Genomic DNA, 14,607 nt, shown 5'->3' with positions numbered 1-14,607 from the left:
AGGACTAGAGAATGAAACTGCTATCAGAAAGTAGGTTAGGTTCCATCATGTATTGACACATTTCTGATTTGGAGTCTACAACTTTATCATGAACCACCAACTGTGATGGTAAAACATTGCAATCAACATAAAATGTGAAATTGTTTACATATTTATGATTTGTGTGAAATAATTTTACTGTAATGTTGTTACATTTCATAACATCACTGTTGATTATGCTTAGTGGGTTTTCCTTCTGTTTTATAGTTTTGGTTTCAACCATATCTATTATTTTTGTAGTATTTTTAATCATACCTGTATTATTTACAATTTGTTGAATATCTGTTGCATATTGCATTTCTATGTATTTCATAATTCCAAAGATTAATGTAACATTAATTATATTCATTATAATAAAATATTTTAATAATCTAGACATGCCTATATACTAGGGTTTCGTTCTTGTTCTATTAGTTGAGATTGAAAAAAATAAACTATATATTGTTTACGATTCAAACGATACATCAATAAATTTATTGACACTAAATTTATACAAATCTTTTAGTTTAGTCAATATACTAAATGCCATAGTTTCATCAACTTGCATGGCGTTAATGTGCATTTTCATATCTCTAATACTTATATTTGATCCTGGTTTTGTGACAATGTCCAATTGTTCTATAAAGTAGTTAATGTCTCTAACCATACTCTGCACACCGATACCGCTATAATCACCAAACATTGTTTTGTATACATTAAAAAGCACATCAAAATCGATCAAAAACTGATCAATAGTTTTATCATATTTACCTAGATGTAAAGATACCAAATCAATCAATTGGTCCGAGGTTATTGATAAACTTGAATTTATAACAATATTAGCGTGTTTCATAATCATGTAAACATAGTTATTTTTACACATGAATTCATTTATATATTTCAGTGACGCTTTGTTTACTGGATATGGTTTGAGTATACCATCTGCATTTTTAAATATGGTATGATTTACATATAATAATGTTGACATTGACTTTGCCAATTCATCCAAGTCCAACTTTCGCTCACGCACAATATTTCTAGAATGGCAAATCAATACATTATCTTCATATATCTGGCTCTTGATTTGTAAATTGATGTCAAATATCATAAGTCTGTCTCTGATGGCTTCGTCCGGGTTGGTCATTGAAGGTAATTGGTTACAACAACCAATTATTTTTTTTTTTTTTTTTTTTTATTTATTGGTAAATAACAACTTAAATCTATCTTTACAGGTTTTCCTAATGCGATAGATAAGCGAACCAAACAATAAAACAGTTATTGCCAGTATATAAAAAAAGAAACTAAACTAAAATTAACATAGTGGCCTTTGTGAGATCATTCAGGGAGCATGTAAAAATGTCTATCTCGAGAGCAACTTTATTGATAGCGCGAATCGCCCTCGTAAGCGGGGCTTCCATGAGTAGCTTTGTACGAGCTGCGGGTACGGCCAGCAGCGGTGGCCGGCGGCGGCGCCCCACGTGCCCGTCCGGCGCATACAGTGCCAGGGCGTGCAGCACCCCGGGGTTGCACAACTCACCTCGCAGCACCCTAACTACATATAAAGCGAGGGCAAGCTCTCGCCTCACCTCTAGTTTGTTATACCCCACCATTCCGAGCACGAAGAGTGTAGGATACAGTAAGGGATACCCAGGATATACACCATAAAGCTTTAAGTAAAGAAGTCTAACATATTTATTTTGAATGCGTTCCATCATGACTTTGTACTTAGCTGCATGTGGACTCCAAATTACCGCGTTACATTCAAGATGTTACATTATATAGCTTATAGATTCCATCACTGGCATATCGGTACAAAACAAATTGCGAGCATCAGACATGAACCCCCTGTGACCCCCTGGAAAATGAAACTGCTATCAGAAAGTAGGTTAGGTTAGGTTAGAACTGTGAACCTCTGGAAAAGGAAACTGCTTGAAAAGTAGGTTAGGATAGGTTAGAACTGTGACCCCCCGGAAAATGTAAATACTATCAGACAGTAGGTTAGGTTAGGTTAGAACTGCGACCCCCTGGAAAATTAAACTGCTATCAGAAAGTAGGTTAGGTTAGGTTAGAACTGTGACCCCCTGGAGAATGAAACTGCTGGAAAAGTAGGTTAGGTTAGGTTAGAACTGTGACCCCTAGAAAATGAAACTGCTATCAGAAAGTAGGTTAGGACGGTAATAATATGGGCAACAATTAATATGGCAATAATTGCTTATGGCGGTTGAATATTCTATGAAACCATATTATTGCACTTAATAATATGGCTAACAAATAGTATGGCATTGTATGATTATGGAAGGTAATATTCGGATAAACAACGAGTATGTCATATGATTTTTATGGTAAACAAATCATTCGGGCAAATGAAATTCAGGCAAGTTAGATTCGGGCAAATGAATATTATGTTAAATGACTGTCGGGCAAACAATAGACAACCAATATAAACATCCAGTATTCTATCCCCCTTATTCATAAACATACACTAAAGTTATCAAGCCGATAACACTAAAGTTATAAACGTATATCTATCTATCTATAAAGTTTGTTTGTCTCTTTCCGACGTATTGGTGTGATAAAAGGGTCAAACAAATTTTATCGGCTTGATAAATTTTGTGTTCGTTTATGAATAAGGGGGTATGTATTTAATACCAGAGACACTCAGGAACAAATACTAGTGCTTAGATTGTTCTGTTTGATATATAAGACAAGAGAATTAATATACATTGCAACATCAAAATCTGTGAAAATTAGCTGAATACAGATTTATTAATCATCAATTCATATTTTATCTTTGCCTGATATCAGCAGTGGGTTATATTTGTTGTGATAAAATGGATAAACTTGAAAACTAGTTTATAAAGTTATGTTTAATGTTTATCATTCATATAATGTTTATATTGCAATCATTAATTAACTAACTGCTATTGCACATTTCATCTAATTAGGATTAAAATTTTAATTGCATGAATACTTAAATAAGTAAACAGCTTTGACCATATTGCAATGAATTAAGTTGAAGGAATGTATATTTACGAGTTCAACTGTTAGGCTTTGATCTGATATAATTGATTACTTTCGCTTTTATTATCTGTTAGGTACTAAGCTGACTGTGTCTCTTTACATACGAGTAAGTAGTTCATTGGTGAACTAACATTTTTCTGCTTCTCTCATTTCAGTGATTATCATTGTATTCATTATTTAAAAAAAACTGTAAAACTGGTTGTGTATGACTGCTTGTGCAAGCACCCAGCGATTTGATCAAAATTACTTGAATCTCCACATCATCATACAAAATTGTAAATATAATAGTTTATTTATTTGAATTAATATTATTCACTACTTATTTGTTACAGCAATTCAATAATCAACAAAATATGTACCCGGGCTACGCCGGGGCGCCACCACAGCAGTGGCCCCAACAACAACAACAGAACCCCCAACCCCAACAACAGCCACAGCAATACAAACAATACCCCTACCAACCAGAGTACCCCAACGCCAACCAAATGTACCAGCAGCCATACAACCAGAACTACCCGGGCTACCAACCACAGCCCGGCTACCAATACTACCCCAATCAGCCCAACCAGCCTCAGCCTGGCCAGACAGACGCCTGGGAAGACAACTGGGACTGGGGCTGGGACGAGTCTGCCAAACAAGCACAACTCGCGGCCCAAAATCCACCACAAGCGTTCAACAACGCAAACGTCATCGAAGAAAGCTTCGCTTCGACTGACACTTGGAACTGGTCCATGGAAGACAAAAAGGAAGAAAAACCTGTTGAAGAACCCAAACCTGAACCACCCAAAGAGGACGTCAAGCTTAGCGACAAGGAGACAGTCAAAGAAAGATTACCAAACTTAGCGCTCGGGAAAAGACTGAACTCCGACTTGACGCCTCAGTGGTCTATCGAATCCCAAATGTCTCAGGAATCCAGCGATCCTCTCCACTCCGAAAGCACGTATCGGAGCGAAAATCAATCTAGGAATTCCACGAAAAGTAGCCCGGGACATAACGATACTACTAACTTTAATTTCCAAGGGCAAGAGGAACTAATGCCGCCGATAGATTGGCCCACGCCCACGGTTGACGACGCCGAGAGAAGAGACCGCAAACCTGACGAGCTCGCTTCTTCCCTGCAAGAAATGAGCATCGCTAACGACGAACAGGAGAGGCACGAGGCGCCCTCGCCGGCCCGCTCCCCCGCCATCCCTCCTCCGCCCGTCTCCACCCTACCGCTGCCCCCGACTAACTTCCCGACTTCCAGCCAGAACCCCTTCAAAAACACTGGCTCGTTCTCCCATAAAAGCACTCCTAGTAAATCGACCACGCCGAATCAACCATTCCCAGGCATGACCACCTTAAATTCTCCAGCTGCGGTTAACAAAGTCCAGCACAGACCTCCGGTAGGCTTTGGAGCGAATTTGGAAACCACTCCTGATAACTCCGAGCGTCCCGACCAACCCCAGGTCGCTTTTAGACCGCTGCAGGTGACCCCGCAGGTGCCGGACAACTTGGAAGTCGCTCCGCAGAACGATAGGAACCAGTATTTGCAGACGGCGCATCTGTCTACCGCCGATTACGAGAACACTGATTTTAGTAGAGGCTTGCCACCGCCCCCGGGGTTAAGAAGGATGGTCGTCGGCCAACAGGAGTCTAATGCTGATGAGCCACCCCCAGGTTTAGCCCGCATGGTACCCGGTCAGCAAACTGAAGCGGACAACTCTTATAATCAGCCAGACAACTACATGGATAGGCACATAGACGGCCAACCTACGGACGAGAATCCCCGTCCGTATCGTCAAGCTGACGGTCAGCAAACTCCTGACTACTCCCAACCGCAAAGAACGCGACCTATCATAGACAGGATGGTTCCAGGCGAGCCTAGCAACGACGAGTACCCTCAATACCAAGCTGGGTATAACGAACACAGGGTTGTGACGGGCGTGGACCATGATTACCCTAACGCCGGACCTTCTGACATACGCGAGCAAAACGTTGACGGTTCCGACTACACGGAACCACCTATTAGGAACCCTTTTAACGTCCGCGGAAGCTCGAATGACGTGTCCACAGATTACAACGGACCTCCCGAGGAACAGCAGCGCGAAGTCATGATGGAAGGCGAAAATCTTCAAGATCTCAGCTCCATTGCACCTACTGATTTAACGTATACGAGGGACTTTGATGGAGCCGATACTAACGCTACAGACCCGGGAACGGATAGGAAAACGGATTTATCTGAGAACGACCATCCCGTGTCTAGTTCTCGCCGTCAGTCTATTAACAGGACTTCAGGGGAAGATTCAGAGCGAGACAGGATTAAATCGAGTCCTAGGAGAGACAGGAAACACAAGTCCTCACGAGACAAGGATAGAGATGATGGGAGGTATTCTAGGGACAGGAAATACGATAGGGATGGGAGGTCCGGGAGGAGGGAGCGAGATGATAAGGATAGGAGGGAGAGGAGGGACGGCAGGGAAAGAGAGGCGAGCCCTGAGAGCAGGAAGCATCGTCGCGGGACCAGAAGTCGGCGGTATGAGACGGAAGATACGGATTACTATAGCGACAGGGAAAGAGAACGCAGGTAAGCTGTTGCTCAATTTTTATAAACTTATGTCTTGCAAAGCGATATTTGTGTGTGTGTGTACTTCAAAATTTGCATAATTAATTATTTATTTGGAATACTTAAGTAACACCTTTGCCAATGCCTTATTGTAATAACATTAATAACATCAAAATTTATTATGGAGACTGAAGGTGACCTTGAGACTTCCGCACCATATAATATGAAATCTAATCAATTTCTAGACGCTACCGCGAAGGCTCGTACTCAACCAAGCCTCCCCGGCCGGACGACTACCGTCGTTACGACGACCGCCATCGCTACAACACGATCGAGCGCGATCGTCGCTACGACGACGACGAGCGACGTCGCTACGGACGGTACAGGGACATTGACCCCAATCGGAAGTATGGCAGCTTGCGAAGAGACGAGGATAGGAGAGGTGAGTTGTTTCATTTTCTAAGAGTCTTACATGTGCTACGAAAAGGAACCGAGATTGCTACATGCGCTACGACGATGAGCGACGTCGCTACGGACGATACAGGGGACATTGACCCCCATCGGAAGTATGGCAGCTTGCGAAGAGACGAGGATAGGAGAGGTGAGTTGTTTCATTAGAGTCTTACATGTGCTACGAAAAGGAATCGAGATTGCTACATGCGCTACGACGATGAGCGACGTCGCTTCGGACGATACAGGGGACATTGACCCCCATCGGAAGTATGGCAGCTTGCGAAGAGACGAGGATAGAACAGGTGAGTTGGTTCATTCGCTACGAATGTTACATGTACTACGAATGGAGAGACTCGTAAAAAAGTCTTACATGCGCTACGAGTTGGTACGACGACGAACGACGTCGCTAAGGACGATACAGGGACATTGACCCCAATCGGAAGCATGGCAGCTTGCGAAGAGACGAGGATAGGAGAGGTGAGTTAGTTTATGTGTTTCGAAAGTTATAAGAGCTACGAAACTCGACACCAAATGAGTGATAACTGATAAGTATGCTACCAGTGCTATACATGTATGCTACAATTGCCATATGTGCTACGAATAGGAGCAATAGCGGGGGGGGGGGGTAAAGAATGCTACGACACTATCATGAACAAATAGGGCAGCTTGAGGCGGGAGGTAAATTGCTACGATAATACGAAGAGTACTAAAATCACTTCAAGAAGGTAAGTTGCCAGCGATAATAAAAAAAATTTATTCAGTAACAAAAATATCGATTACAATTTCTGTGCTGGTGCCTCTTTTTAAGTATATTAGATACTTGTGTTAAGAGAACACCGCTCTTCCACAGGTTGTTTTGCTTACAGTCTAGTGTGTATGTTCCAGCCAGTTGCCAGCGATTTTGACAAACACGACAAAATGTAGTTATAATTGTTATAAACATCAAACTTGTATGAAATTCAACGTTCACTTTTTTTTTATTATTTATTTATATCATAAAGAAAATTACAAAAATCTTAAGAATTAAGATGCGCCACAGAAACTTGTAAGAAGTTTATGCGTGGTGCAAATGCATCACTCCGCTCAACTGCACAGACAATTAGTAGGTACCTACATATTATAGGTTACGCTGAGTAAGTAATTGGTATAATGCCCCAAGGGCTTATTCTAGGATTAGGCCAGCTCTTAAGTTTTATGCTTAGATTTAGTTTCTACATGTGTGTACTTCATTCGGAGTACAGGTTAAAATTTAAAATAAAATATAAAACAGATCTCTAAAATATTCTTTCACAAGCTTATCTCACGCTCATCCATATCGCTCAGATTGCGTTAAAATATGATAACAATGATAATAAATATCGGTCGTTTATCTCAAATCAATATCGATTCGTGTATAGGATAGGGTTGCAAAAAAACGGTTTTTTTTCTGGCTTGAAAAAAAAACATGAAAAAAAAACCGCGAAAAAAAACAGTTTTTTTTCTGAATCATGTTTTTTTTCTAAAGTACGAAATCTCAAAATTTGCAAAGCAATTAATACTTTTATACGGTTTTTTAGACTTAATGTTAACTATTAAACACATTTAATCAAATAATTTTAATTTCTGGTCTTATAAAAGTAACATTTACGAAATCTGTAGTTGGTAGTTGGTGGCTATTTACTGTTGGCAACACCACGGCAACGCATCGGGGATTTCCCAATAAACGTTTGTATACTGAATGTTAATCGAATTAAAATGTACGTTATTATTATTGAAGCACGTTATACTCACGAAAAACCGTTATTGTCGAATTATTTGTTCATCTGAAAAAAAAACCATATTTAGAAAAAAAACAGGGGTGCTCGGTTTTTTTTCATGTTATTTTTTTCAAAATTCTGAAAAAAAAAACTGTTTTTTTTTTCTATTTGCAACCCTAGTATAGGAGAGTACTAATATCACAAATATCACAATAAATAGCTGTCGAATAACAATAATGCTTTGCAATAAGGTTTCAAATGTTCCACTTTTCAGGCATAATACAGTCGTCATCAAATATTCTAAACTTCCAAAACTCTCATAAATATCGGAACACACAATAACTTCTTGACAAAAGAGGCGTGTTCCCATGTTTATAAGAGCTTTGACAGCTCCGATATATAAGTAATTACAAAGAGCAACACCCATAACTGGCCACCGTTAGAATGTATGCTGTTTGTAATAGGGATTACAAAATGTACAGTTGGCAGTGTTTTAGTTGGTACGTTGTATCAACCACATACATGTTAAGATAAAATTGACAAATGAAATCATTACAATATTTACAATGCACAAAATTCCCACTATTCCCAGACAAATTAATGTTTTTATAGTATATAATAATAAATTTCTAACACATATATAAAAAATTAGCCTTGAGAATGTAAGGAAAGTAAGTGTATTAAAAAAAACCTTATAGCAAAAGAATGGCCGACGGGCCGAACTAGGTAATATGCAGACATTAAACGTCGATACGAACTCTACATTGTCCCAAAGTTTCATCCTTGAGAATTTGAGGAAGGTCTGGCGGGTCTGGGCTCTGTTCAAAAGGTTAAACATGATAGTCGGAAAACGAGCAGATTATCATGGATCATGCACTTATCATGATAACCACCATTCTACAAGCTAGGTATATTGATCATCATATCCTCATCATCACATCAGCCCTTTATCGCCCACTGCTGAGCATAGGCCTCTCTTCTAGTACGCCACTTCTCCCGGTCCTGGGCTAATCTCATCCAGTTGTGACCCGCAGTTTTTCGGATGTCGACCCAACGAGCCAACGGATGCCAGGCACTTCTTACATTGGTTAGCGGCCACCATTCCGTTAACATTTTGGTCCACCTGCCATTACTCTGCCTAGCAACATGTCCCGCCCAACTCCATTTTATAATAGTTTGGTAATAACGAAACCTACGTCTTGCACCTTAGGGATCATCCATAAATTACGTCACACTAAAAATCATGATTTTTGGCCCCTACCCCCCTCCTTGTCACAGCTGGTCACATTTGTCAGACTCCCCCCTCCCTAGCGTGACGTCACATATTTACACGTAGCAATTATTGAATAAAAACAGCGGCTAGAAATCAATCTTATTTCCATTTATGTGCTTTACCACACCAACAGGTAAAGGCTCTCTTGATACTTCAAAAACCGGCCAAGAGCGTGTCGGGCCACGCTCAGTGTAGGGTTCCGTAGTTTTTCGTATTTTTCTCAAAAACTACTGAACCTATCAAGTTCAAAATAATTTTCCTAGAAAGTCTTTATAAAGTTCTACTTTTGTGATTTTTTTCATATTTTTTAAACATTTGGTTCAAAAGTTAGAGGACGCACTTTTTTTTCCTTTAGGAGCGATTATTTCCGAAAATATTAATATTATCAAAAAACGATCTTAGTAAACCCTTATTCATTTTTAAATACCTATCCAACAATATATCACACGTTGGGGTTAGAATGAAAAAAAAAATATCAGCCCCCACTTTACATGTAGAGGGGGTACCCTAATAAAATATTTTTTTCCATTTTTTATTTTTGCACTTTGTTGGCGTGATTGATATACATATTGGTACCAAATTTCAGCTTTCTAGTGCTAACGGTTACTGAGATTATCCGCGGACGGACGGACGGACGGACGGACAGACAGACATGGCGAAACTATAAGGGTTCCTAGTTGACTACGGAACCCTAAAAACGAATGACAAAGTTTCATTTTATCTACAAGAGTGCAAAGTAATTTCATATTCATTTTAACTTGATGCCCACGGGTATGGCTAGTAGACGTTTAAATGACGATTTTGCCTCTTAAATGTTAAAAAAATGAATCAAGCTAAATTGTTTGATGTTTTGCTGTTCATATTTTCCACCTATTGGTGTGTGTGACAAATTTATATAACCTACGTGCTTTGAAACCCCAGCAAAACAAATGGTATCTTTTATAACAGGATGCGAAGCCGAAAATAGGTGATAGTCTAGTCCATTTAGATCATTGTTTAGCTATATGGTAGCTTAGACAAATTTAAGTTTATTTATCGACCCAAGTAATCACTCCAATCATTTTTTTTATGTTATTCAATTTTTAAATCACTGTAGTTTGTTTTTCTTTAGACACATCAATTTCAAATTCATTTTATGGTATACGATAGACATTTTACAATACGAAATAAAACCAAAACAGCTAAATACAGTAACAAGAGTATGCTTATCGATTTAGTCTGAAATTTTGGAGTTTTCATCGAAAAGTAAAACAAAAACGACGAATCAAATTTTGTCCAAGACATTTATAGCTAAAGAATGTTCTAAATGGCCTAGACTATCGCCTACTTTCGGCTTTTCATCCGGTTAACGAACTTCCTGTATTTGTAATTTTATATATAAATGCTTATGACTTATGAAGTATTCATAAAGTAACAGTTTATAATTCGTGTTTTAACCCTTAGATTATGATAGATTTTGAAATGTGACGTCACGAACTTTAGGACCCCTCCCACCCCCATGTCACACATTGTCACACTTCGCCGACCCCCTCCCTCCCCCTTAGCGTGTGACGTAATTTATGGATGATCCCTTAGTGCGACGACGGATTTCGGTATTCCTTACTCGATCTTGCATCTTGATACCGAGCATGGCGCGCTCCATGGCTCTCGATATATTGATATATTATGTATATGGTATATTGATATATTATATTTATTTATTTATTTTCCAGTTGTGACGTTTTCGGGTGACGTGAAAGACCCCGATAGAAAAGGTATTTCTGCGCATGCGTGTGGTCGCATTAACTCGAAAACATTTCTGATCATTACGTTTTAAAAGTGCTTGTTTTTTATATAGTAAAATAAAAATTATTGAGTTATAGTCGAGGTGATTAATGGAGGCACAGAAACTCACGCCTGTTTCCCAAAAGGGGCAGTGCCAAAGCTAGCGATATGCCGTTCTCGGTAATTTACCCGATTTGTATGGAGAAAGTTACTTCCCGGGAAATATTCCCTATATAAATCGGGTAAATTACCGTAACTTTACCGAGAGCGGCACACCACTGGGCCACAACTGAGCTACATAGGTAGGTATGACAAGTTTTAGTATGGTGAAAACGCAACTTTTGAAGTTTCTTATTACTTAAACGAAAATTCTTGGATAACCATAAATCTAAGTAGGAAAAAACTTTGTTCTTGAACTATTTGACGACCGGTCTGGCTCAGTCGGTAGTGACACTGCCTGCTAAGCCGCGGTCCTGGGTTCGAATCCCGGTAAGGGCATTTATTTGTGTGATTAGCACAGATATTTGTTCCCGAGTCATGGTTGTTTTCCATGTATATAAGAGTGTAAATACCTATTTAAGTATGTATATCGTCGCGTAGCACCCATAGTACAAGCATTGCTTAGTTTGGGGCTAAGTTGATCTGTGTAAGGTGTCCCCAATATTTATTTATTTATTATTTATTAAGAAACAGTTAGGCATGCGTAATATATTGCAATTTACAAATTTTAACTAGCTTCAATAATCAACGAGTCTGCCTACATTTGGTAAATTCGCCTTATTGCTATTGCAACTGTCATCTTCATTAAAAAAAGCTACAATTATCATTTTCAAACGAGGTTGACGAATTGCTAGAATATCGAAATAATCCAAAGGTTTCACTCACGAACACGGACATTTAAAAAAAGTTCGAAACATGTATTATAAATTCATTACACGCCTTCTACAACGTTTCCATAGTTTTGTTTAATGAGTAAGCAAAGACAACTTTCAAAACAACTTAAGCACTGGTCCCACCGCGAGCTAGTAAGCTATGAGCTATCGGCTATAAAAACGAACAAAAGATAAGCACTCCCGTGCAAATAAAAGAGACGGCGATGTTTATAGCTCACCGCTGGGCGAGTAACTATAAACATCGACGCGTCTCTTTTATTTACACGGGAGTGATTATCTTTTGTTCGTTTTTATAGCCGATAGCTCATAGCTTACTAGCTCGCGGTGGGACCAGTGCCTAAGGCGGGGCCACTGGATATAAAACATTGCTTTTGCATTTACATCTAGTTTTACATAAAATGTGCATAATTAACAAAGATCTTGTTCATAAAATTGATACAATATCCACAACATAGACGGTCATGCCATAATTCGTGTAATAAAAAAAAACATCATCTTCGTGATGTCCACTTTCATTACATTTTGTCTTTAAATATCGATTATGTATTCGATACAGCCAGCATATGACAAGAATATTACAGATGTAGTTCGAAAAGGTTTCGCTTCGAATTTTTATGGAAACGTACGGACGTGTCATGCCATTTCAGTCAGGCTCAGTACAACACGTACTGACATTGTCTGAACTAGCATGACAAATACGAACGTTTCCGGAGAAATACGAAGGAAAACCGGTTCGCACTACATGCGTATTTGTCATTGAAAAGATTTTTCACATCTTTTTACATTGATCTACCATATTGCATAACAATTTTTTTACTTTGAAATGTATACGACTAATTGTATATGAATCATACTGTATAGTGGATTCGTAATTCAATCATAATAAAAAAAGGCAACCAACCATATTCGCAACACATCTACCTCTCTCTTTCAGGCGACCCATACTCGTCTCCCTCCCGCGCCGAGTCTCGCGACGCGGGTCCCACCGACGACGAGTTGAATGACACGCTCGCGTCGACCGATTCCCGTCGTCGGTCAGACAGGGACCGAGAGCGGGATAGGCATAGACGTCGGCACCGCACTGACGCGTACTACGATGGTGAGAAACATATAACTATCTCTTTTAGGCATGCATTCCAAATGCTACGAATGCTTCAGGTCGTAGCTCTCAGGGATCACTATTGTCCCAGAGCTGTAAGAACCTCTTTTTGACACATGACAGCGTCCACAAAACGTGAACTCGCGCAACCTAATGAAATTTTAAATAAAATCCTGTAATAATGTTTAAAAAATCAAGTACCTAAAAACAATATTTCGCTTATTTTAAACATAATCTAACACATGTTACATTTTTGCGGATCTTCGCTAGTGAGTATTTTACGATATTAATTTATCACGCAGGATTTACTTATTATGTCATTTATAATTCATTTTTATTATTTTTAAACTAGTGGTGTAAACAGAGTCTGTCATTTCGATTCAAATGTAAGTTGACAGAAATCGTATATTTGTTTAAGCGCCTCCTTGTACATAGGGCCTAATCGATTCAACCAATTCGAAATTAATCGTTAGATTTGGCAAACGATACGTCTTAGCCACATCGCAACATACTTCAAAACAAATGTGCCAAAAATGTGAACTTACAAATCCGGGACAATAGCTAGACATGCATAGACGCTGTTCTCTTGGTTTTCCTAATTTTCGTTGGGTGTAGAGTGGAGGTCTTAGACCATATATGTAATAGTAGAGTGGACAAGCCGCCGTGTTGCAGTTGTTAGCTCATTGTGTATACAGTTGCCTTTGTGTGCGTGCGTATTGATAATGACACGACTTGCTGGTCGTTCGCATGTGCACATGGAAATGATGCTCGTGTAATCCATTATTGTATTTATTCTTATTTTGATTTTTTGTTTGACGATCATTATGAGATACCTATAATTTTTCTCTTTTCTTTTTATGTAAAAATTGACATTGTGATTATTTATTACTTTTAAATTAGTATTATATTGTAATTGTAATGTTTGACATTTGTATATAATAATCACATTTGACGGTCATAATATAAATTCGTATATAATCTATACGTAGGTAGAATAATTTATATTGTAATTTTATATTATGAAATAAATAAATCTAAATCGCAATAGGAGTGTCCATCTACAAGTGTTTTTGCCTTCAAGAACTTGCGACAGACGTATTTAAGACAAATCAGTCGGCACGTCCAATCCTCTTTTGTTCTTAGGTCGGCATTCGGCAGACAAAATTCTAAATTGTAAAATACAGTACAGTTAACAAGAAGCTACCAGTACCTACTCTTCTACGGAATTTCCTACTAAAACTAATTTTCAAATACCTTTTCAGGTTATGGCAGCGTGTATTCCGATCCGTACGCGCTCCAACGACAACAATACCAATACTACGAGCACTTACGCCTCACCAACCCCACTCGCTACATGGAGATATACAAACAAATCATGGCGGGGCAACCCCCGCCGCCTCCGCCACCCGAATATTTAGCTGCGGCTAGCAAAATTACCGCCATGCAAGGTTAGTGCAACTAGAAACCTCACTCGCTACATGGAGATATACAAGCAAATCATGGCGGGACAACCCCCGCCGCCCGAATATCTGGCCGCGGCTAGCAAAATTACCTCCATGCAAGGTTAGTGCAACTAGCAACCCCACTAGCTATACAGAAACCCCACTCGCTACATGGAGATATACAAACAAATCATGGCGGGACAACCCCCGCCGCCTCCGCCATCCGAATATTTAGCTGCGGCTAGCAAAATTACCGCCATGCAAGGTTAGTGGAACTAGTAACCCCACTAGCTATACAGAAACCCCACTCGCTACATGGAGATATACAAGTAAATCATGGCGGGACAACCCCCGCCGCCCGAA

General features: G+C 39.3%; 1 protein-coding gene across 8 annotated transcripts in view; it reads left to right on the top strand.

The window, feature by feature from the left end:
• LOC125240746 (protein transport protein Sec16A) overlaps nt 1-14,607 on the top strand; it is an 87,147-nt gene that overhangs the window by 15,311 nt on the left and 57,229 nt on the right. For 7 of the 8 annotated variants that reach the window (XM_048148799.1, XM_048148798.1, XM_048148797.1 and 4 more), the window contains exons 2-6: nt 3,372-5,605; nt 5,830-6,026; nt 10,759-10,800; nt 12,638-12,802; nt 14,065-14,250. In XM_048148799.1, the coding sequence (XP_048004756.1) occupies nt 3,372-5,605; nt 5,830-6,026; nt 10,759-10,800; nt 12,638-12,802; nt 14,065-14,250 (2,824 nt within the window). The remainder of the gene's footprint in view (nt 1-3,371; nt 5,606-5,829; nt 6,027-10,758; nt 10,801-12,637; nt 12,803-14,064; nt 14,251-14,607) is intronic. The other variant, XM_048148796.1, reaches the window with a different exon arrangement.

Source organism: Leguminivora glycinivorella, chromosome Z, assembly GCF_023078275.1.
Source record: "Leguminivora glycinivorella isolate SPB_JAAS2020 chromosome Z, LegGlyc_1.1, whole genome shotgun sequence".
Classification (NCBI taxonomy): Eukaryota; Metazoa; Arthropoda; class Insecta; order Lepidoptera; family Tortricidae; genus Leguminivora; species Leguminivora glycinivorella.
The sequence above is the reverse complement of the archived record's forward strand: the minus strand, read 5'-3'. Positions and strand labels throughout refer to the sequence as shown.